Source organism: Hyperoodon ampullatus, assembly GCF_949752795.1.
Source record: "Hyperoodon ampullatus genome assembly, chromosome: 3".
In the NCBI taxonomy this organism is placed as follows: domain Eukaryota; kingdom Metazoa; phylum Chordata; class Mammalia; order Artiodactyla; family Ziphiidae; genus Hyperoodon; species Hyperoodon ampullatus.
The window spans coordinates 18583590-18607531 of NC_136916.1; the positions used below are offsets into that span (position 1 = coordinate 18583590).

Sequence of the window (23942 nt, forward strand, 5' to 3'; positions counted from 1 at the left end):
TTGTCCCCCCGACAGGCGAGGGTGCAGCGATGCACTGGGGGTGGCGGGGCGGGGACCACCCTCCAGAGTCCCCACACGCAAGGCCCACGACGAGGTCGGGGGAACAGGAGAGCAGGCACTACTGAACGGATCTGACGGTAACCTGCCGGGAGCGCAGCGCCGCCCGGGCCCAAGGTGCATTCCGGGCAGACGACAGGCGGCTCAGGACAGGAGAGCGCCTCCACCCTGCCCAGCTGCCTCTCAGCGCATAGAAGAGAAAAAAAGCCCCTCACTCCGCTCCACCCCACCGTCTCCGCTCAGCTCGGAGCCGCCCCGCGGCCCCCAACCCGCAGCCCAGGCGCCGCACGCACCTCTCTTCCCCGCACCGGTCCCTGGCGACGCCGCCGCGCTGCCCGCGCCGCCCCCCCTCCTCGGTCGGGCCCCCTCCTCGGTCGGGCCCCCTCCTCGGTCGGGCCCCCTCCTCGGTCGCGCATCCGCTTCCAGGGCAGAGGGCGGGGCGGTGCCGGGGGGCGGGGACACGGAGGGCGCGGGGGGCGGGGCGAGAAAGGGCGCGGAGGGCGGGGCCGGGAGGGCCGGGCCCAGAGTCTCCGCGGCCGCCCACGCCGAGGCCCAGCGCTGCTCCTCCCCGCTGCCAGCGTTCCCGCCGTACGCGGCAGCCCGCGTTCCCGCCGCCCGCGTTCGCCCCGCGTCCCCGAGTTCCCGCATCACGAGCGGCCGCGCCCCCTGAACCGGAACCGCTTGCGGCCGCCGGCGCGGAGCCGGGCCGACCGGGAAGCGGAGGCGGCTGCGCGGCGCCCGCCATGGCGGCGGCGGGGTGAGCCGGGCCGGGCGGCCGCAGTCGCGCGGGCGCGGGCGCTCCTCCGCCGCGGACAGGCCGCCGGGCCGGGCGAGGGGAGCCGGGCCGCCCATGGCGAGGCCGCGCCGCCGCCGCCGCTGCTGACCCGGGGCCGCGCCGGGGCCGGGACGCCCGCCATGGGGAACACCGCCTCGTGCTGCGTGTCGTCCAGCCCCAAGCTCCGCAGGAATGCCCACTCGCGGCTGGAGTCCTGCCGGCCCGACGCCGACCTGAGCCGCGAGGACACGGGCTGCAACCTGCAGCACATCAGCGACCGGGAGAACATCGACGGTGAGGCGGGCGGGCGGGCGGGCGGGGGTCCCTCCGATCCCTCCGACGCCCCGCGCCGCCTGAGCGCGCGCCCAGCACCCCGCCCGGCGGCCGCTGCTCTTGGCCCTTCCCCGCGAGCGGGCCGGGGTCTTCGCCCCCGAGAGCGGGCCTGGGCGGGGTCCAGGCCAGGCTCCGGCCGTCTGTCCGGCGGAGCCGCCCGTCTAGTTGCGCGCAGAAGGGTGAGGCCGTCCGTCCTCCGAAAGGCGAAGGGTATGGGGACCCTGGGCAGGCCGAGGACTGGGTGCCTGGGTCAGCTGCCCGGAAACTCGCCAGTTGACCCCACTTGCTGGCTTTTAGCCCATTTCCATAAAAAACTAACCTCCCCAAAACACCACCAAGAAAAAGCCTTTTTTGGGGGGGGGGGGGGTTGAGAGATTGCAGTCAGCTTCACCTGAATGCTTTAAAATTTTTTCTTTACAGTATTATCACAGTGATTTGCAGAGAGCTTTGGAATAAGTCCCCTCGTTTTTGCTTGGGGCTGAATTACAGTCCCGTGAATTTCTGATTGATTTGAATGACTTTTGGTTTGGATTAGTGTTTGTAAAGGAAGTTAAAGGACTGATCGCTGCGCCTAGTAATGGTTGTTTATTTTATTGGTCTTACAGTATCTTTATTAGTACCATCTTATCAATAAGCTACGTGGTTTAATATGTACAGATGGGTAGTTTATTCATCCAGTTTATAAATTTTCACCTTAAAAATTTGAAATTGGAAATATATTTTTATGACAACTTGACTTTTTTTTTTAACCATTGAATCTTTTCACAGTTGATGTGGTTGAACTAATCTGAAAAAATTTCTTGTGTGAATGAATTGGCACAAGTATATCGTAATTTATTCTTGTCGCTTTTAGGATGGCGCATTCCATCTAGTGTGCAAAGCCAAATTTAAACTCTACCAAAGGGAAGAATTTTCTCATTGTTTGGCCTCATTTAATTTCTTCTAAATAGTAAATTCTTCTTTTTAGGACAATAACTTTATTAAATGAGTACCATATGTAAAAGAGACTAAAACAATGTCTGGTGTATAGTAGGCACTTAGTAAATTAGGGTTCAGTATGACATTTCTACTGGTGTTATTTTAGACTTCCATTATGTTGACCTACTCTTTAGTTGCCTTTGAACTATAACCGTACTTTATTTTTAAATTTATGCGTTTAAAAGCATCTAGCAGGATATTAAGGTCGGTCTGTCGTGATCATTCCTATGGTCTCAAGCACCTGAAGGAAGTGGCCAGCATGTAATAAACACTAAGTATTGTGTTTGAAAGGAATGAATGAATGATTTTGTTGTAGGAAATCATCACTTAGTCCTATATAATGTTGGAACATTGAAGATAATTTCTCCCTTATGTTGTACCCTAATATCAGGTAGAGGCATTGTGTTTTAAATAATGGATTAAAATAATACAAACAAAAGGAAGATTCTTATTTCTTAGACCCAGGCTGCACGTTATTATTGCCTATAGTAAGGAAACAGGAAAATAAAAGTAATTGTAATCAGCTATTCGGCAGTAAGGCTTAGAAGGATTTTGCCAGAAAAAAATAGAGAAGTGTTGTGTTCTTTCATTTGGAAGAAATCTAAGTTTTGGTCATCATTCGCTTTTAAGAAAACATTTGGAAGAGCAGGAGGTTTGGAGGTTTGGAGTGGTTTGAGAGACTATAGAGCAGGTTAAGAGGATTTCTAATCTGGGCTGTAGACGATTTCTAATCTGGGCTGTAGTGGCTTCTCACCCCAGAACCCAGTTGGTATGAGGCTAGTTTAAACCCAGAAATACTAATTCACTGTTTAAACGATGTTCTCTCTGTCTGCCACATTCAGTCAATAATACTTGTAGTATTTACCTATTCGGCCATTCTCAACAGTTTCAGTTAGAGCAGAAATCTAGGACTGGGCTTTGGCATTAGTATGTGTAAAGCGCTCCAGGTGATTCTAAGATGTAGCCGGGTTGAAAATCGCTGGCTGGGTGAGCCTTGGAAGTGTCACTGTTGTTCAGGGGCATTTTCCGTGGAAATTCATTCTGTCCGAGGCTGGGAGAAGAGAATAGATTTGATAAAGTTGTAGTATATAGATGTACATATATATCTGTATTTTAACTTCTGATTGTTAGGTGATTAGTAAACATGTAAAAACTGCATCTCAGGAGTTCTTGATTTTAGTAGGTAACAAAAGCTGAAGTGCCTAAGTACCATATTTCTTATACCCTGAGAGATCTTCCAGACAGCTAGTCTTGGAAGGTTCAGAGAAGTTCATGGAGATGGGTTAGGTTAGTTTCTTTAGAGCACAAAGATACGAGGTTCATGTTTTCCTGGCCCAAACACAGCAGGTAATGTTTGTAGAATTTCAGTGACTGCGTTAGGCTTCCATGATGCCCACAGGCAACTTGCCTGCCTTTGTATTTAGTGTACCTTAGTGTTAGGTTATTCCTGTTTTAGAAATTTATATTGGACTCATCAGTTACCCAGGTATTACTCCTGTTAAAATTACTGTGAGATTGAGAAAAAACAAAAACACTTAGCAACAGTGATGGTAATAAGTACACCCCTTACATATTGCTTACTCTGTGCTGGATGCTGCTTTAATGCTCGACATCAGCTCATTTGTTCAGTCGTCACAATAACCCTGGGGGTGATTTTATCCTTACTTTAAGACCGAGAAATGACGTGCCCAAAGTTATGGAGCCAGTAAATGACTAGTGGAAACTTTCCATTGTTGTTTGACTAGCTATCAAATATTAACTAAATATTAACTAGTGTGGGGTTGCCTTCTGGGGTAGGCTGTCTGGGAAGGACCTCCTCCATCCATCTGTTACATGCCGGACTTAGCAGATTAGATTATTTTTGTGGGAGGAGGAGAAGAAGAGGAATGGACTAAAGAGAATTTAAATTTCGGTGAGACCAAACAAATCAGGATAATTGTTAACATCTGTACCAGAGTGTCAGTTTAGGTGGACAAACTCAAACCTTGAAATGATTGGGAGCCACTTCATCCAGGGATCAGCTGTCATCCTTGACAATCCAACAGCTCCCTCATCTCACATCCAGTCTGCTAGGAAGGCATGACTCTCTGTCTTCAAAATATATCCAGATTCTGACTGCCTCTTAAAAGCTCTCCTGCTGTTGCAGTCTAAGCAGCCTGACTGGTCTCCCTGCTTCTCCCCTTAACCACCACAGTCTGTTCTCAACACTGCAGCTGTGCTGAGATCCTTTTCAGAACTTTAACACATCACTCCTCCGCTCAAAAAACTGCAGCGACTCCTTATGTCACGTGGAGTAGAAGCCTTACAGTGAACTTGACAGTGGAGTCCTTCCAGTGGACTCCAAGGCCCTTTGTGATCTGCCTGCCCTCCTCAATCACCAGCTCTTTCTAGCCACACTGGCCTCCTTCCGTGCTGTTCCCGGAACACACCAGACATGCTGTCGCTCCAGGACCTCTGCTCCGTCCCTCTGCCTGGAATGCTCTTCTGCATGTGTTCTCTTGGCCAGCGCCCCCTCACCTTCAGTCTTAGTTCAAACCTCACTTTCTCAGCGAGGCCTTCCCAATCACCCCACTTTAACATTCCTCTGGTCACCCCATCAGCAATCCTAATATACGTTTTGTGCACTATGATTTCTTAATTGCGTGTCACCTGTAGTACATTGTATACACATATGTATGTATTGTAATAATATTTCTACTCTAGCATATAAGCTCTGCTCGAACTTTTTTGTTCATTGATGTAACCTTAGTGCTTACAGTAGTGCCTGATACCTTGAAGAACCGCTTTAAATATTTGTTGAATGAATGAGTGAAGCCAGCCACTGAAGGACATCAGAGTCAGAGCATCCGTGTGTGTATTTATTGAGTGAGAGGAAGCAGAAGGAAGTAGGGAATGAATAAGACTTGTAATAATGAAAGCAGAGTGGATGTGAAACTTTTTGGTTGGTTTGCGTTTTAACCTGAGAGGTAAGCAGATAAGGTGATATCCTGAAAATGAAACTGAAGAAAGATTTCAAAGCATGACAAAAGAAAAAAACACACCCAAACTGAAAGGAAACCAATGGCTGGTGGAAATCTGTTTAACAGCGTGATATGTTTAGTTTTATTTCAGATGTCTCTTCAGATGAATGGCTTTAGCTGTTGTGGTCTCACGTCCTTAAGGATCAAAATGAGACTAAAATGCTTATAAATCAAAAAACACTAGATAAACAAATGTGATTATGAACATAGCCATTCATGTGACTTTCTTGGATTAAACGTGAAATGTGTTCTGGGATATATGGCACTGGTATCTGAACCTCCCGCGGCCAGGGAAGCTGGAAGCTTGAGGCGCTCCCCCAGGCACGGCAGGGTAGCTGGGGAAGCCCAGTGCTGTAAGGCTGGTGCGGCAAGAGAGCTGGTAACAGACCTAAGTGCCTGTTTGGAGCAGGAGCTTGGACTCCTGCCCTTGGTTTCCGCGCTGTCTGCAGCCTATGGAAATTGATCTCTTCTGCGTTCTTTTTCTCGAGTCTCGGTCCCACTTTAACCTTTCCAGCCTGACGGGCAAAACCATGCCTGTAGACTTTGCTTCCAGGCTAAAATTTATTAGCAATGCTGCCTGCGAGGTTTGTGAAGATGTCCCGACCAAGTGTGGGCTGACTGCATACAGTGGTGGCTCCATGGGGCAATGATTGTGGCCCCCTGACCTCCACTCCACTCACTTATTTTCCTTCCTAATTTAGAATCAGGGAGTCATTTGCTCCCATCCCCTCACTTTACGGATGAGGAAGCTGAATCTTGGAAGGTGCAGTCTCTTGCGCAGGTCATGCAGATCCTGGAGGAGGGTAGTGAATCTCTTCACATCTTTCTCCTCATTTTACAGGAGAGGTAATCGAGCCTTAAAAGTTAAGAAATTTGCTCAAGTTTCCACAGCTAGTTAGTGGCAGAGTTGGGGGCCAATTTATGCTAGAGCGTCACACCTCAACTACCCTGTGATAGCTACTTAGGGAGGGAGTTACCTGTGCCTGGCCCACGCCTGTCTTGTTTTCAGAGGTTCGGTTGTTGCCTGTGTGCTTTTGGCTAGCAATACTTTCCAAATAGGATTTTTACTTTTCTGCTCCTTTTAGGGAGGAGTGAAGATTAAATAATTTTTTGGAATTGTAGATTTTCTCACCCTTTTCTACAAAGCTGATTGTTTCTGTCATCTTAAGGAGATGAATTGCTTTCACATTTCTGGCTAGATGAAACTAACAACACAAAGATAAAATCCAAGGCTTCCCTGGTGGCGCAGTGGTTAAGAATCCTCCTGCCAGTGCAGGGAACAAGGGTTCAAGCCCTGGTCCAGGAAGATCGCACATGCCGTGGAGCAACTAGGCCCGTGCTCCACAACTACTAAGCCTGTGCTCTAGAGCCCACAAGCCACAACTACTGAAGCCTCTGCGCCTAGAGCCCGTGCCCTGAAACAAGAGAAGTCACCGCAGTGAGAAGCCCACGCACTGCAACCAAGAGCAGCCCCCGCTCGTCGTAACTAGAGAAAGCCCGCGCGCAGCAACGAAGACCCAACGCAGCCCCAAAATAAAATAAATTTATTAAAAAAAAAAATACTGCCTTGACATATGACCCAAGGGACCTAAAATGAGACTAAAATGCTTAGTAAACCAGAAAGTACTAGATGCACGTATGTCATTATGAACATGGCACCCATGTTGGTTTTCTTGGATTAAATATGCAGTGTGCTGCAAGAGCTACAGCAACCTGTGTTTGGACTTTGCATAGCCGGAGAAGGCAGAAGCCGAGGGCCTCATCCGACCAACATGTCAGGCATTCAGGGTAGTACCGGAAGGATAAGTGGAATTTTAGAGCTGGGTGGGATGAGGTTATGCAGAGCTCTGTGACCTTTGAGTGGGAGCTTGATGGCAGTAGAATTTGGAATAGAAATCATCCTCTTTCTAGCATTTATTGCCCTTCTGGGTTGCATCTTTCCAAAGTCATACCATGATGCCACGCAGTGAAAGTGGGATGAGTATTTAAGACAGCTTCCCCGACTCCTGGGGATGCCCGGCCCCCCAGCCAGCCAGCTGGTTGGCTGGCTGCCCGCGAAACCGGGTTCCTGGGAACATCAGCCTGTGCCCTGACAGAGAGGGTAAGGCCAGGGATTAAAAAAAAAAAAAATTCTTCAAAGAATAAGGTTTTTGAGGCATGCATACAGGTGCTTTATTATATTAAAATACTGCTTTAAATAAAGAGGAATTGATGGCCTGAAAAATAAGCTTAGGAAGGCCCTGAGTGAGTTTTTTGGGGTGGTTTGTGCCCATCTTTTACATGGAAGAATCTGGCTGGGTCCACAGCTGCAGAGAGGTCGGAGGAGACCTCGCCCTCTGTTCCCTTTCTCAGCTGCTTGTGCTGCTCTTAGCTGTTGTGTATGGCTCCCTTCCTTTACTTCTTCTGGGGTTTCTTTTGCTCTCTGCCAGCTTGGAAAAAGGGGTGTGCTGAAGCTAAAATCGAGTGTGGTTGGTCTGACAGCTGACAAATTGGCAGGCTCCTCAGTCGGCAAGATTTTGCCTAGAAAGTCTCTTGGTGACTCTGAGAAGAGAGATCGTCTCAGGGACGGTCAGTTCCAAATTGCTACATTTTGGGCTTCTCTGTTGCCTTGCTGGGGAGGTTACACTTAAATACTGGAGTGGAAAACCTTGAAATCCTTCATTCTTCGCCTTTGTTAGAATGTTGACATTCTGTACAACAGTTTTGACTTTGTAAAGAAACTTTTTTTTTTAATTTGTTTTTCATATGGCTCAAAAATTGGACTGAAAGGGAGTTCTAAAATATTTGGGCAATGGTAACGTCTCTGGGATAAGTGTCTAGTCTCCTCTGGTTATCCTACTTTGATTAAAAAAAAAAATTTCAACCTGATTTCATGATTTGATAGACACATTACCTAACATATGTAATTTTAATTCCTGGGTCATTCTTTTGTGGTCTTTGTCTCCTACTCGGGCTGTATAGTGGGGGCTCATTGGGTGTGATAGATGTGAGTGCCATGCTCAGCAGAGATGTACCAGCCTCCGCAGACATGTCAGCTGGCTCCTGGTACTGAGAGAAATACAGCTGGAGTACACTAAAGATAATTGTTAGCAACTGCAATTACATCCTTGCCAGACTGCTTCGTGAGCTTTACAGAAATCTTAGTTGGATGGTGAAATGCAAGTCACTTCTATTTTGGACACCTCCGATTATAGACCTTGTGTCTCTGAGGAGGATGAATAGGAAATACTCGGCATGGGAGTTCACATGTAATGTAGCTGTGTGTTGCAACACTGTGTAGTGTTTGAAACATTTTGTAAGCAAGTTTTCTTGTGGATGGATGATTCTGTTCCTGGTGGGGAAAGAGAAGCTATTAAAGATATTGTGATTATATTTGATAAACTCTTGTCTCACTCTGCAAATTTAGCATTAATCAGGGGAATTAGTGCATGGATAGATAGGTTAAGAGGTCTGTCCTTCACCTCAAGAAAAGATTTCACTCCACATTTAGAATTCTGTCCAGGAATGAACCTTGACTTAGGATACTAGTTGATGACAGCTATTGAATTAAGTGTAATCGCAATTGTCCTTTGAACTATCTCTGGTTTTTAGATGTAGATCTGGATTTTGTATAGTTGCTTACAAGTCCAGGTTTTAGGGCTCCCTGTGTGTCCTGCCGAAATCTAGGATGAGAGTCGAAGTTGTGATGCTGTGTTTAAATTCAGCTTCAAAAATTTCGAACTCACACATTCATCAAGCAGTACTTTCATTTATAGTGAGCATCACTTTTGTCAGTTTATGCGGATAATCTTTTTTTTCCCCTCAAGCTGTGTGTAAGTGATGGGCCGTTATTTTAACGTGTAGTTCTTGTTACTCCTTTGCTTGAAAGACATTGGTAAACAGGGTCTCTACAGAATTGGAGATCGCCTTCTGTCTTCGAGAGCTAAAGGCAATGAGGAGGGACGTATTATTGTTCATTCACTTTAATGTTAGTCTACATTTGACTCTTTTCTATAGATAAATCTAATGTCTAATTTTCTGTGTCTTGCATTTTGTCGGAAGTCTGGAGGTAGCATAGCAAAGCTGCCTTTCAGAAGTGTGACTTGAAGTATCAACCGCACAGCCCTGAACTGGAGGAGGAGAGCACGGGTCCTTGCTGTGCACGCTGTTCTCTTCCGTGGGGGCTGGTGCTTCTGTCTGAGCCCTGCACCCAGGTGCAGGCCCCGTGCGCTGTGTAGCGTCTCCTCCGCAGCGGGAGGGACGCTGCTTAGTCGCTGGCTTTGCAGCTGTCGGTGGCCCCTGGGTTTGGGGAGTGCAGGATGTGAACAGAGCGTGTGCGGAGGGGCTGCGGCGGCCTCGAGGAGGTGGGGGGGGGCGACCCTGTGCAAGACCCCCGGGCGGGCATGGCCCCATGAGTGGTCAGTGCCTTCGCTTCTGGGCCACGTTGGGTGCCTCGCGCCCTTGAGAATGACTGGGGCTGGACGGCGCGCGGGGCTGTGGTTTTCAGGGTCAGTGGGGATGGCCTGCTGGGGAGAGGCCCTGTGGGCTTCCGGTGTGGAACCAGGAGACACTGGACGACTGGACCTCATCATCGTCTCTCATTTAACCAAGAATGTTCTGGAAGGAGCCTTTGTTGAAGCCTAAATTGGGTTTTTCGAAAATGGAAGTTATTCTTGTGTCTGGGGTAAAAGGCATTGTGACAGGAACAGAGGGAAGGATGGAGGGAGTCGAGGACGGAGTGTGAGGACAAGACACGAGTGGGTGGAGCTGGGTGAGCATGGACCACAGCCTGCGAGGGGACAGCGCTGTCTCCCCTTTGTCTCGGTTCTGCACGTTTGTCACTGTCACACATCTGAGGCCACGGGCAGGCATGCCAGGCTCCAGGGGCACCGTGTGAACAACCCCACTGTTTCCCCACAGGGCTGCTTTCTGTGCTCATTTGGACTCCTTAGGATGGGCACGTGCTCTGAGGTGGGGCTCCTCGTGGTACTGTGGACAGAAACATGTGCCCTTGGCTGAGCTGATGGGACCGTGGCGTTCTGGGTGCACCTGGAAGGTGTGTGATTCCTTTGCTCAAATTAAAAAGTCATGCGTTTGTCTTCCGTACGCCTCCTTTATTTTTCCCCTTTCTTTTTTCCCTTTTTAGTGTGATACTGAGAGGCGTGGTACATTTTTCTTCTTTTAGCCAGCAGTTTTATTTTTTACTTCAACTTTAAAATCAGCTAGTTTTTTTGTGTGGGTTTTTCATATTTTATTAGTACTCACAGTGGGCTTTCCTTTGAGAGTCTGTTTTGAGGAGGAATATAAAGATGGTCTCTTTGAGTTGGTAAAGCTCTGATGTGTTTTCTGACGTTGCTTTGGCTTGGTTTGAGTGCTTAGTGCAGTTTTGCATTTTTGTGTATTCTTTTCAAATCTCATCACTGCAGCTGGGTGACCTGGCTTCCTGAGGCAGGCGGTGGGTGAACAGAAAGGGTGTTTGATTCAGGGTCTGTTATTCAAGGTCATGCTTAATAGAAAACTTGGGGGGAAACCCCTCTGGGTGTCATATCTGTGTTGCACTGTTATGGTCTTAAGGAAAAAAGTTTGGGGATGAGCAGGTCATTTGATTTCAAGACTTGATTTGATTTGAGGTTTAGAAATTCAAGTCTTGATTTGTAGTTTGCCTAGGTGAAGAAAGCTCCAAAAAATGTGGTGATGCTGTATTCCTGACAATTAAACCTCGCCTCTATGAATATTTGAACCCAAAATGTCAGCCCCTTAGTTGTAAAATTTCCTGTAAAGATAGAAATGGAAGTGGCTCCTGAAGCTGAAGATGTTCCTCCAGAGCCTGAGGGTTGAAGGTGCACAATCAACACCTGCGGTGCCCATGTAGCACAGATCGCTGGTTAGGAAGCGTCCCCGTTGTCAAGGTGCAGCCTTTGATTAGCGAGGTGGTCAGCAGCCTTGCTGCGGAGCTCAGGGAAGCCGGCTGCCTGGGCCTTGACGGCAGGATTAAAAAGGCTCCCGGCAGAAAGGTGGGAGGACTGAGTGGCTGGGGCTGGCACTGCTTCTGGGGCTGCCTGTCCACGTGTGCGCAGAGCCCTGTAGCAGCACTGCTTGGAGTTACAAAGATGAGCCCCTCCTGGTCCGCGTAGCACATCTGGACGTGACACGGAGATGAGCCATGCAGAGGCAGCCAGACCTTGGTCATTTTCTCTCTGTTCCTTCTGTATCCTGAGGCCCTCTGAAGTGACCTTCAGTATTGTTTTTAGAGTGAATCTGAAGTTTTACCAGGCCCAGTATATGCCCGTGTGCATGAAATAAGAGGTCTTTCAGGGAAGGAAGGTCTGGCCTTACCCAGGCGAAGTGTGTTCAGCTGCTTTCGTGGGCAGGCTGTCTAGAGAATCTGTTTGCACAGAAGAAATATGGCAAAATGTCTTCTGTACCACTTAAGGTAGGGGTGCTTAGCAGTTCGTGGGGACCAGGAATGTAACTTGAGACAGAAGATTATGATTATAGCATATTTTAAGTACTTTTGTTTTAACCATATAAAACAAAACCATGGGACACGATGAACAGAAGTGCTTCTTATTAGGTGCCCTTACGAGACCTCTTTTGGTGAACAGGTAACCAGTATATAAAGGGGTATCCAATATGAATTTGAATCCTGTTCTCTTAGTAAACAGCAGTGCTCCTCTTGAATGTCTTCAGCCCAACAGTTTTTAGGGCTATTGCTCGTTATATACTTTGGCCAGGTAGGCGTGATCACTGATACCTGCATTGGCCATGTTGTTTGGTTTGCTCCTGAGGGTGTACGTAATTTACCTGATTTTCAGGTATTATTATTATTATTATTATTATTATTATTATTATTATTATTTTTGTGTGGTACGCGGGCCTCTCACCGTTGTGGCCTCTCCCGTTGCGGAGCACAGGCTCTGAACGCGCAGGCTCAGCGGCCATGGCTCACGGGCCCAGCCGCTCCGCGGCATGTGGGATCTTCCCAGACCGGGGCACGAACCCGTGTCCCCTGCATTGGCAGGCGGACTCTCAACCACTGCGCCACCAGGGAAGCCCTCAGGTATTATTATAAGACACTTGGGGTATGATGTCTTGGCCTTCATTTCACTTGTTTTGTTCCAGGAAGTCTGCCTAGAATATAGCGTTCCCAGTATTGTTTTTATTTGAAATGCCGGTTATTGCTGAGGGTGGGATCAGTTTGTAGGATGACTGTGGCTGCAAAACTAATCACAAAGCTTTTTTTTTTTTTTTTTCTTTTTTCCTTTTTTTCCCCAGAGTTCAGAAGTGGTGACAGTTGTTTAGTTTGGAATTCTCATTATAGATAAAAGAGGCCACATAAGCAGAATGCTAACGCTGTGAGGAGCTAGACAAGCTGAGAAGTTAGGGGGGCTTCCTTTCCTTTTAAACTAACATGTCTAGCAAGTGGTAAATTCCTTGTGAGAAGTATTTCTAGAATGTGTTGTCTTCAGCCATGGAGAAGCAGGAGTTGGAGAGAAAATGGAATTCAGCAGCAAGTGTTGGCCGAGAGACGTCTGTTTTCCATCACTTAAAGGGGGAACTTGTGGTGCCTGTGATGACTGGGCTCAGAGCCCTGGCCACCTCGGGCAGTGCGATGCTGGCATTTTGCATACGAGCGGGAATTTGATGTCCCCTGTTGGAGGTTAAGGTTCAGTTCTGCTACCGGTCAACAGATATTGGTCAATCCAAGTACTAATCAGTTCCAGGCTCCCCACTGGATGCTGGGAATGCGAAGATCAATGTAGCTCGGACTTTGCCCTTAAAGACCTAATGATCCTTTAAGGGAGACAGATATGCAGATAAGTGATTACAATACCATATACAGAGGTAGAAGGGAGGCTGAAATGATGATCTCTGTCCTAGGTGGTGAGGGGATGTGGTCAGGGAAGGCTTTGCCAAGACAGCCTGGTGTCGAGGGCACGAGGAGCGGGAGTGGGGAAGGGGCAGGAAAGGGTGCAGGGAAACTGCTTCAGAAAGATCCTGCGTGCATTGGGGCGTAACTTGTTTTTTTTAGAGGTTTTTTTTTAAATTAATTAATTTATTTTTGGCTGCGTTGGGTCTTTGTTGCTGGGCGTAGGCTTTCTCTAGTTATGAAGAGCAGGGACTACTCTTCGTTGCAGTGTGTGGGCTTCTCATTGCGGTGGCTTCTCTTGCTGCAGAGCACGGGCTCTAGGTGCACGGGCTTCAGTAGTTGCAGCACGCTGGCTCAGTAGTTGTGGCTCGTGGGCTCTAGGGCGCAGGCTCAGTAGTTGTGGCGTGCGGGCTCAGTTGCTCCGCAGCATGTGGGATCTTCCCGGACCAGGGATCGAACCCATGACCCCTGCATTGGCAGGCAGATTCTTAACCACTGCGCCACCAGGGAAGTCCCCATAACTTCGTTTTGAAGTCAGTAGGTAATGTTGAACTTATCAGTGGTTTAGTTCCCAAACATCTTATTTAATGAATTATGCTCCTTAGGGGGAGCATATAATTATGCTCCTTGTTCTAAAAGATTTCATAATGGATGGATGTGCATTGGAGAGCAGTTTCTTGAGTATTTTGCATATACTCTGGATTCTGGGAAATGATTACTCAAAGTTGTAACGTGGAAGACAGAATAATGTCTTGAGAACTGTAAAAGCAATGTGCTGTTTTTGTTGGGTATGAGACATGAGCCTTCGTAGAATCACTGAGCGTTCATACCATCAAGTACCACCGAGATCCTCACCCTTCAGGTCAGGCAGCCAAGCTGCTGGGAGGGCTGCTCCCCAGCGTCACACGGCTCGTTCCGGGTGGCGTGCAGGCGGGAGCAAGTCTCCTGATGGGGGTCAGGGCCTTTCACACTGGTTCTCGCCACAAGGTTAAATATTCCCCAAAGGAGATTAACCTTAACCTTTTTTTTTTTGAGGGGGGGCTGCGCTGGCTCTTCGTTGTGGCGTGTGTCAGGCTGTGTAACAAACTACCCCCAAATTTAGTAGCTTAGAACAACAGTATTCATCATCTCTCAGTGTCTGTGAGTCAGGACTCGGGCACACCTTAGCTCAAGGTCTCTGGTAGAATTGCAGTCGAGCTGTCAGCTGGGGCCGTGGTCCTCTTAGGGCTCAACCAGCAGAAGAGAATCTCCTTCCAAGGCCTCAGGTGCTCGCTGGCTTCTGGCTTCAGACATCAGTTCCTTGCCTTGTCAGCCTCTCCAGGGGCAGCTCCCACCATGGCAGCTGGCTTCCCCTAGAGCAAGTGATCTGAGAGGGCAAGAGAGACCCCTAGGGTAGGAGCCACAGCCTTTCTGTACCTGAGTTAGAAATGGCATTCCATCATTGCTCAAGTCCGGCCCACACCCAAGGGGACAGTGTTACATAAAGAGTGTGAATACCTAGAGGTGTTTGGGGGAGCTATATTGGAGGCTGCTTACTGCAGGCATTAAACAAGATTCTTTTGCTTGTATGTAACGGTAGTCCACTAAGACTGCTTGAGCAAAATGGGTGGGGAGTGCAGGAGGGAAGAGTTATTGCAAGTACGTGAAGATATTTCATGGAAAGCAAGGGCCAGGAGCATACCTGAGTCTCATAGGGAACTGGAGTTGGGAGTTGGACAGCCTGTAGGAACAGAGGCAGCCGTCTCTTCAGTATTTTACTTTTTTTTTTTTTTTTCAGTATTTTACTTTTAAATTCTCTTGTCAGGCTTAGTTGGTCTTATCTTTCTCCATGTCTCAAATTTATTTTTCTGTCAATTTTTATTCTCTCTGTAAAATTCCTTCCTTCCTTCCTTCCTCTCTCTCTCCCTCTCTCCCTCCCTCCCTCTCTCCCTCAATTCTAAGACCACAAAAGACTGACTAGAATCTCAGTGTTCCAGTTTCCCAGGAGAAAGGATTGCATGCACTCCACCCAGCTAAATGGGGTGGCTTCCCCTGTGAGAGGTGTCCAGTCAGCTGTGGTGGGTGAAGGTCAAGGTGGGGATCTGGACGTGACTACAGAAGCTTTACCTCTGTTGTTATGGAAGTGGATAAAAGGGTGAGGTTGCAGGGGGTGGTGAATGGTTGGGGGAAGCACATTTCAGAGAAGGGCATTTGGAAATAATTTTATCAGATATGTATTTTTAAAATCCATGTTTCAGTTTTCCCTAGTAGGAAAAGGAATTCCCTAGTAGACCTAAAATGAATGAATTTGGGTAAAACTCAAGTTAGGGATAAGTTTTGCAAATAGTTTGGAAAAGAGGGACCTTAGCAGAAAAGCATGGTTATCTCTATTAAGAAATTTAAAAAAAAGTCTTTGAGACACCTGTTAATTTGAAAGCTGGGAAACTTATTGGTTACTAAAATTACTGTTTCTCTTTTTTGCTCTTTCTGAGCTTGCCCCTTATAAATTCCAGGTTTATCCACTTTAAAAAAATGCTCTTACGCTGTGAACATCTGTCAGCTTTCCTATCTTAGATTTTTTTTTTTAGCAGTTTATGTAACTTGAATTGAAATAAGCATTTTTGTTCTGTTCTAAAACTGCCCACTTAAGTGTCTTCATAACACTGTTTTTGGCTTTAATTGATTTCAGTAAATTATAAAGGTGCACAGAAGGTTTTTATTGACATTTTTGCACACTTTGACTTAGCCGTAAGAAATTTTGTGTTATAAAGATAGGAACTGAAAGCCTTTCCCTGAGGTATCTTTCTTTTTGCTTTGTAGAGAAGTTGGTTGGTTGGTTTTGAGTTTTGTTTTGGAGTTTGATTTGAACAGTCCAGTAGCGGCAGCAATTAAAGCAGATTAATATGCAGTGAATACTCAATCTTGTACATTTTAGGATGTTGCTCTGTTGGTTAAAAATTGAAACTGGCAGAATGGTCTCTGGGAATTCTAAGCCCTTACAGGTCCCTGAGTGGGGGGAGCTGGCAAGTGGCGTTGGCACAGGTGGGTGTGGAGACCCAGAGGGTGTTCTGAGCGTTTCAGAGTCTGCTGATTTTTGCGAGGTTTGCCGGTTGGTGCTCCTTTGGAAAAGTCAGCTCCCACTATTTACCCTAATACATTCCTCACACAGTACTCCATTATTGTAGTTGTAGATTTGGTAATGACGCTATTTCCTGTTAGAATCTGGTAGGGAAAAAGACTGTCGACTGCAGTTGCAGAATCTCTGGGATGATGCAGCAAGTTTCTCTAGCTTCTTCTTGTTAGTTGCTTCTTATGATCCATTCTCTTCAATCTGTTATTTCTTTTTTTTTTTTTTTTTTTGCGGTACGCGGGCCTCTCACCGCCGCGGCCTCTCCCGTTGCGGAGCACAGGCTCCGGACGCGCAGGCTCAGCGGCCATGGCTCACGGGCCCAGCCGCTCCGCGGCATGTGGGATCTTCCCAGACCGGGGCACGAACCCGTGTCCCCCGCATCGGCAGGCGGAATCTCAACCACTGCGCCACCAGGGAAGCCCTGTTATTTCTTATAATCTAGTCTCTCTCCCCTTTACACACGTGGAGTTGATCTTGTCCCTTTGCTTACAGCCCCACTTGGCCTCAGTTGGGTTCGCTCAGACACAATCTTCCCGCGCCCCTGCCTGTGCACAGACCTCTTTCCTCATCTAGCGACTCCTCTGTGCTTCTCAGACTGCCAAGCCTGCCCCTGTCTCAGGGCTGTGCATCCTTTATTCCTCCTGCCTTGCGTGCTCTTCCCAGGCTGGCTCCTGGGCAGGAGTGCAAGCAGAGAGGGGAGCCTTCTGCCACGACCCAGCCCCAGCCCCAGCCCCAGCCCCATCGCTCTCTGTCACTTTACCTTGTTTGCCTATTTGTTATGTGTCCTCCTGCCATCCTCCGCCTGCCAGAATGTAAGCTCCAGGAGGGTAGGGACTCTGTCCATCTTGATCCCCATTACCTAGAAGAGCACTTGGCACATAGAAGGTGCTCAGTAAGTATTAGAACAGTAGAGATAGTGCATTCATTTCACATCTAATAAACGTTTTGTGGTTCTTGACCTTGGTATTTTTAAAGAGCACAGGCCAGTTATTTTAAAATTACCGCTTAGTTTGGGTTTGTCTGATGTTTTCTCTTGATTTGCTTCAGGTTCTGCATTTTCAGCAGGAATACCGCAGAGGTGGCGCATCACATACAGGGGCACACGTGTCCTGTTCATCCCAGGGCTGCTGATGTTGACTTTATACTCGATTAAGGGGTGGTACCATCTGGGTTTCTTCAGCATAATGTAGCTTTAATTAATAGTAGTAATTTGTGGGGAGCTTGAGACTATGTAAATGCCCCGTTTCTGATCAGTTTTTTCTCGTGAGCTTCAGTGTCCATTGGTGACTTAGGTCCTCCCGTGTTTTGGGTGGGCATCTGATGTGCGGGCGAGCTCTTCCTTCTCATTTATAGATTTGCCAGTTTGGAGTCATGGATTCTTATTTTATTCAGTGAGTTGCAATATGTTCTTATTTTTTGTTGTTGCTCAGATTGTCCCAGATTTGGTTGGTGGGAGCCTCTTCAAACTGCACACTGGTTTCTTTATCAGCTCTGTCCTTTTGCTATGTCCTCCTCATTCCTTGAACACTTCCTTAATTTCTCGCAGGATATTTGCCTTTTAGAAATAATTTTTCTCTTGGTTTGGAAAACGTTTTCCCCCTTAAGAAATATGGATGCAATGTTTTCCTTTACAGAACATCACAGTAATGTCAGTAGCCAATCTTGGTGCCTGAAGATGTGGCCTTAAGCAAGTCTCTCTTTTTGTACACTCACATGATTTTGCTTGCTGGTTCTGTGAAATCAGAGAGCGGCAGGTTATCTACCGGTAGCTCAGGGACAAGATAGTTGAGTGAGATGTTGACAGTATTTATTGAGTACTGCCAACGTGTAAAGCCTTCTACCTGGAGCTGGAAAAACAGAAGACAAGCGCCTGCTCCGCCCCCTGGGGTGGAGGGTTTAGTGGAGGAAGACGAGACTGTCTGTGCGTAAGAACAAGTGAGGTCGGAAAGGTGGACTTTGGTAACGAACAGTCCTCTTCACCGGCTCCCACACAGAGGACAAGGCAAGGCCAAGGCCTTACCCATTTGACCTATAAAGATAAGACAAATCATTTTCAGATTTAGATGGTAGATTACCCATACAGACAAAGGAGCCGGCGTCCCCAAATCCTTGTGAACCACACACCAGAAAGGGTGACACTGAAATAAAAGGGACCAGTGACTGTGTGAGTTGCAGGCACCCCGCTGCTGTGAAGCCGAATCTGTGTGGGTTTATGTTCTGGACGTCTACTCAGAGCAGGGTGGTGTGTGTGGAAGGCCCCATACTTCACCAGAACCCGGGAGGCAATCAGAGAGGGCGGGAGGCCGATGGGAGTTGGCCTCTGCCATGGTCTGAGAGTTTGTGTCTCCCCAGAATCCACATGTTGGAATCCTCATGGCCATTGTGTTGGTATTCAAGTAGGGCCTTTGGGAGTGCTTGAGTTGTGAGGGTGGAGCCTTATAAAAGAGACTTCAGAGCGCTCCCTTGCCGGTCAGAAGCCTGCACGCCAGAAGAGGGCCCTCACCCCACCGTGCTGGCACCCTGATCTTGGACTTCCAGCCTCCAAAACTGAGAAATCAATTTCTGATGTCTATAAGCCATCCAGGCTGTGGTATTCTGTTACAGCAGCCGGAACAGACTAAGATAGCCTCCTGGTGCTCCTCAGGCCCTCCTCTCGTGTTCTGGGAGGGGCATGAGGTGCTCCTCCAGGACAGATCTGCTTCCGGGGCGGTGTAGGGGAGGGTGAGGTTTCTGGGGCACCGTGGCGGAGCCATTCTTCTGCACTTTCCACTTGTAACATGGTTGACACCTCCACGCGGAGATGTCGTATGGCCTCTGATGGTCACTGACCTGGTTGTTCCACTGCTCCCTTGTCCTGATCCACCTGGCTACACATCTGTTCTGTGATTAGCTCTTGTGTGCATCAGGCTGTTCTTGGGACCTTTTTTTCTGTCCAGTGTACTCTTTATATCCAACCTAAACCCCTAGATGGCATTTGTTTGAGAATCCTAGGTCAGGCTGTCCTGAGTGCCGCTTTTAGGAGCATCTGGTTTTGGGTAGTAGGCTCAGCTGGTCAGAGTGGCCCAGGAAGATGAATATGTTGGAGCTGTGGGAGCTAGATGTGAACAGGAAAAGACTGGAGCCAGTGGGAAGTCTGAGGTGGGATGGGGGTCTTGGAAAGAAAGTTATGGACGTGCCCTGCTGCCACACCCCCCAGCCCCAGATAGTCTTTGAGTCCCTCAGAGCACCCACCCCGCCCACCGGAGAGAATGAATGGAGCAGCCTTGGAATTCAGGATCCTAGGATGCTGTGTTGATGAATGGAAACTGGAGAAGGAGGAGGAAGAATTGGCTTTGAGGAAGGAGAGGGTAAACTTTGGGGGCATAGACAGGTTTTACACAGTCTCTCTCAGTGTTAAGTGATAATTAGTTTTTACAAAATTCATTCTAATATATTCCTGTTAAAAGAATGTAATTTTCTAGGTCTAGTGATGTGAAAGGATCTGAATGTTCTCATCCTCAAAGAAATGATGAAAGGATCCAGACTTATAGTCATTTTACTTGAAGAAAATGTGTGTTTACAGCAGCTCTTGGTGATTTGGGATTCTTTGATCTCGTTTCTCATATGACTTCTGGTCTTTTAGCCCTTCACCCATAATTCAAAACAGAGGAGGCAAGTAGAGATGAAATTCAAGTATTCAGATTTAACTAAAGGTTCTTTTGATTATTCCTTTAAGTTATTCAAGCTAGCATGATGCAAAGTTGACTGAATTTTACGTCCTGTTTGTTCCACATATAATTAGATATACCAAAAGATTGCTTTCTGACCACCAGACATAAGTTTTTAAGTTGGTTCAGTATAATGTTATGCATTTAACTAATTTAAAAATATGATGTGGTAGCGTGGTCAGATGTACCATTAGGGTGATTTTTTAAATTAAAGTATAATTCTTCTCTGCTGGCACAGTGGTTAAGAATCAGCCTGCCAATGCAGGGGACATGGGTTCGATCCCTGGTCCAGGAAGGTCCCACATGCTGCAGAGCAGCTAAGCCTGTGTGTCACAACTACTGAGCCCGCACTCTAGGGCCTGCATGCCGCAACTACTGAGCCCACACTCTAGAGCCCGCGTGCCACAACTACTGAAGCCCATGCGCCTGGAGCCCGTGCTCCGCAACAAGAGAAGCCCCCGCAATGAGAAGCCCGCGCACCACAACGAAGAGTAGCCCCCGCTCACCGCAACTAGAGAAAGCCCATGCGCAGCAACGAAGACCCAACACAGCCAAAAAAAAAAAAAGTATAATTGACTTACAATATTACATTAGTTTCAGGTGTACAACATAGTGATGCAATATTTCTTTATATCATAAGACAATCACCACAATAAGTGTAGTTACCATCTGTTACCATACAGAGATATTCCAATAATATTGAGTATATTCTCTGTGCTGTGTATTACATCCTTATGACTTATTTTATAACTGGAAGTTGTATTTCTTAATCTTCCTCACCTATTTCACTCATCACCCCACTCCCCTCCCTCTGACAATCATCTGTTTATTCTCTGTATCTATGAGTCTGTTTCTGTTTTGTTTTATGTGTTCATTTGTTTCGTTTTTTGATTCCCCATAGAAGTGAAATCATACGGTACTTGTCTTTCTCTGTCTGACTCATTTCACTTAGCATAATCCCCTCAAGGTCCATCCATGTTGACACAAATGGCAAGATTTCATTCTTCTTTATGGCTAATACTCTAATTGTGTAAAAATACCACATCTTCTTTATCCATTCATCTGTTGATGGACACATAGGTTGTTTCCATGTCTCGGCTATTGTAAATAATGCTGCTATGAATATGGGAGTGCAGACAGACATAGTGTTTTTGTTTTCTGTGGTATATACCCAGAAGTAGAATTGCTGGACAAGTGGTAGTTCTATTTTTAATTTTTTGAGGAACCTCCATGCTGTTTTTCATGGTGGCTGCAACAGTTTACATTCCCACCAACAGTATACCAAGAGTTTCCTTTTCTCCACACATTAGGATCATGTTTGAATGTGTGTTCATAGTAGTGTAGAATATCAAGAGACGACATATTTCTAAAGAGTTTTGAATTCTTAGTGAAAGTCAGCTTTAATAGGAGCACTACCTACATTAATATGCTTACTAGACATTTTACCTCTGAGAATTGTATGTTTTTATGCTTCATTTGTTCCAGCTACTGTGTGTGTTTTTTCAGAACTTTGGGTTCTGTATATGATTTGCCTGTTAACTCTTATAACTTTTGAACTTCTAAAAGCCGTCTTCTTTTACAAATTGAGGACTTTACCAAAGCAAAAGCTGTATAAATTTGATTTGGGGAATGGTCCTAAGTTAGAATTGGGCCCTAATTGTCAAAATGTGGACATTTTCTGAGCTCTCCTAGTGCTCATTTAAGTTCAAGACCACCTTGTATATGCTTTTGAAACGAGCCAATTAGCATATGTTTAACAATCAGTCAATTTAAACAAATGTGTTTTGTAACATGTTGATCTTTGAACATTAGTGCTCTGGGAGGTGGAAAACTCTAAGTGCACGTGAGAGATTTTTACCACTGGGTTAAATACTTAACAGTCAGTTCTGTCTCAGACTTGACTAGTAGTGTTTGTTGAGCTGGTGAGGTTTATGGAATATAAGTAAGACAGGTTATCTTTTTCCCTGGAGGACATTTGAGAGCAAGAGTAACATAAATTTGATACTCAGCTAGAAAAGAAAAGAAAAAAATATATACATATTTATGTTTAAATGGTCCTCGTGATATAAAGACTTGTGTAGCAAAGAGTGGTTGCCTTATTTTTACTGCAGCCTTATATCTTAAAATCAAACCAAAACCTAGATTTATTTCTTTTATGCTTAACAAGTGAGGAGACATTTCTGTGCTTCCTACCACCAGTTGAAAAATGTTGAACTTCAAAAATAAAAAGTCACAGACGAATTCTCCCTCATTTGTATGCTGTTACTGTCAAGATATTGGATTACTTAATGCAAATCAAGATTTTTTGGTTAACTTCTCTGGATTTGAGGTTGTCAGTTCTCTTTTGCCCCTACTAATCTTTGTATGCTTAAAAACGGCCAGTTAAGGGGTCTTCCCTGGTGGCAACTAAGTCTGTGTGCCACAACTACTGAGCCTGCACTCTAGAGCCTGTGAGCCACAACTACCGAAGCCTGCGCGCCTAGAGCCAGAACTCCTCAACAAGAGAAGCCACCGCAATGAGAAGCCCACGCACCGCAACAAGGAGTAGCCCCAACTACTACTCTAGTTTCTTGCCGCAACTAGAGAAAACCTGCGCGCGGCAATGAAGACCCAACGCAGCCAAAAATAAATAAATTAAAAAAAAAAAAAAAAGAAAATGGCCAGTTAAGTATATATAATACTAGGTTAAAAAATAAAAAAGATTATTAATCTAAATAAAATCTTTAATTGAAAGTATTGTACCAATGTTAATTTCTTAGTTTTTAAAACTGTGTATATAAGGTGTTATAACTTTGGGGGAAGCTGGACAAAGGGTATATAGGAACTCTGAATGATTTTTATAATTCTTCTGTAATCTGAAAATAATTTCAAAATAAAATGTTAAAAAATGACTAATTTATCAGCTGCAAAATTATTAGTGTATTCCAAAACCAAATAGAAGTTGTTTGTCTGCTGCGGGTTGATTCCTTGTTTATGTTCATTAACCTGAAAAATTGAGAGTTGAACTATCTCAGGAGGATGAAAATGCTGTGCTCGTGTGTTTAGTGAGTGCAGACTTGTTCCTTCTCCTCTTCTGTGTTATGTATCTATATGTGTAGATGCACAGATATCAGTTTGCATACACATATGCAGTAAGTGCATCTAAAGAAGACACTGGTTTTACAAAAAGATTATAGAATTTCATTTTAGCTTGTTACACCTTTGTTTTCTTGGTGGGATGGGGGCAATCATTTGCCTTTTATTTTGCAAAAAGCAGCATATGATTTGGGGCATCATGTGTAAGTTGAGTGATCAAGCAGTTTAATAATGATTTGGATCTAAATTTAAGAAATGAGATTTCTTTTTGAAATGAACTGGTTCTGAATTGATTTCTAAGGAACAGCCATGAAGTTTCTTTGTGCAGTGGTCTTATCTTTGGACTAAGTTTAATTTGTAGCTTTCAGCTTCAAAGGCTGTCACTTGGATATATACTGTTATAAATTGTTGGTGACATCCCTATTAATAGATGAAAGGACCAATGGTTTTTCAGCAGTTGCTGTGTGGGCCATGCTGTTGCTTAGTGTGGACACTGACCTGGAAGCTTGGGCTGTGCTTTTTTATTAGTCAAACCCCACTTTATCCTCTTTGCCTACCCTTTTCCTTTTGTTCTAAAGCTTTCTCTGGTGATGGAAAGGTTCCATATCTGTGCTGTCCAGTATGGTGGTCACCAGACACATGTGGCTACTGAGCGCCTGAAATGTGGCTGGTGTGACTGAGGGACTGAGTTTTACATTTTATCTAATTGTAGAGAGTTTTACCGTGGATAGCCACTTGTGGCTAGTAGCTGCCGTAGCTCGTTCCTTAAAACTACCTTGAATGCCAATTTAAGTGTAAAGGGACTGGACGCAGACATTCAGTTCTCCATTGTTCAATATAAAATCTCCATTAAAGCAACACAGAAACCATGTTGACTCTGCTTTTGCTTTAGGGCTACCTTAGTGAGAGTCACCTTTTGGGTACCTTTTTTGCTTGCGGGATCTTAGTTCCCCGACCAGGGATGGAACCCTGGCCTGGCAGTGAAAGCTCTGAGTCCTAACCACTGAACTGCCAGGCATTCCCCTTGGGTACCATTTTA

At 46.1% G+C, this 23942-nt stretch overlaps 1 protein-coding gene across 2 annotated transcripts in view; it reads left to right on the forward strand.

Moving 5' to 3' along the window:
* The first annotated feature begins 932 nt into the window (after positions 1-932).
* Positions 933-23942, forward strand: part of CCNY (cyclin Y) — a 128233-nt gene continuing 105223 nt past the window's right edge. For both annotated transcript variants that reach the window (XM_079701200.1, XM_079701201.1), the window contains exon 1: positions 933-1126. In XM_079701200.1, coding sequence (XP_079557326.1) covers positions 973-1126 — 154 coding nt within the window. In that variant the 5' untranslated portion in view covers positions 933-972. The remainder of the gene's footprint in view (positions 1127-23942) is intronic.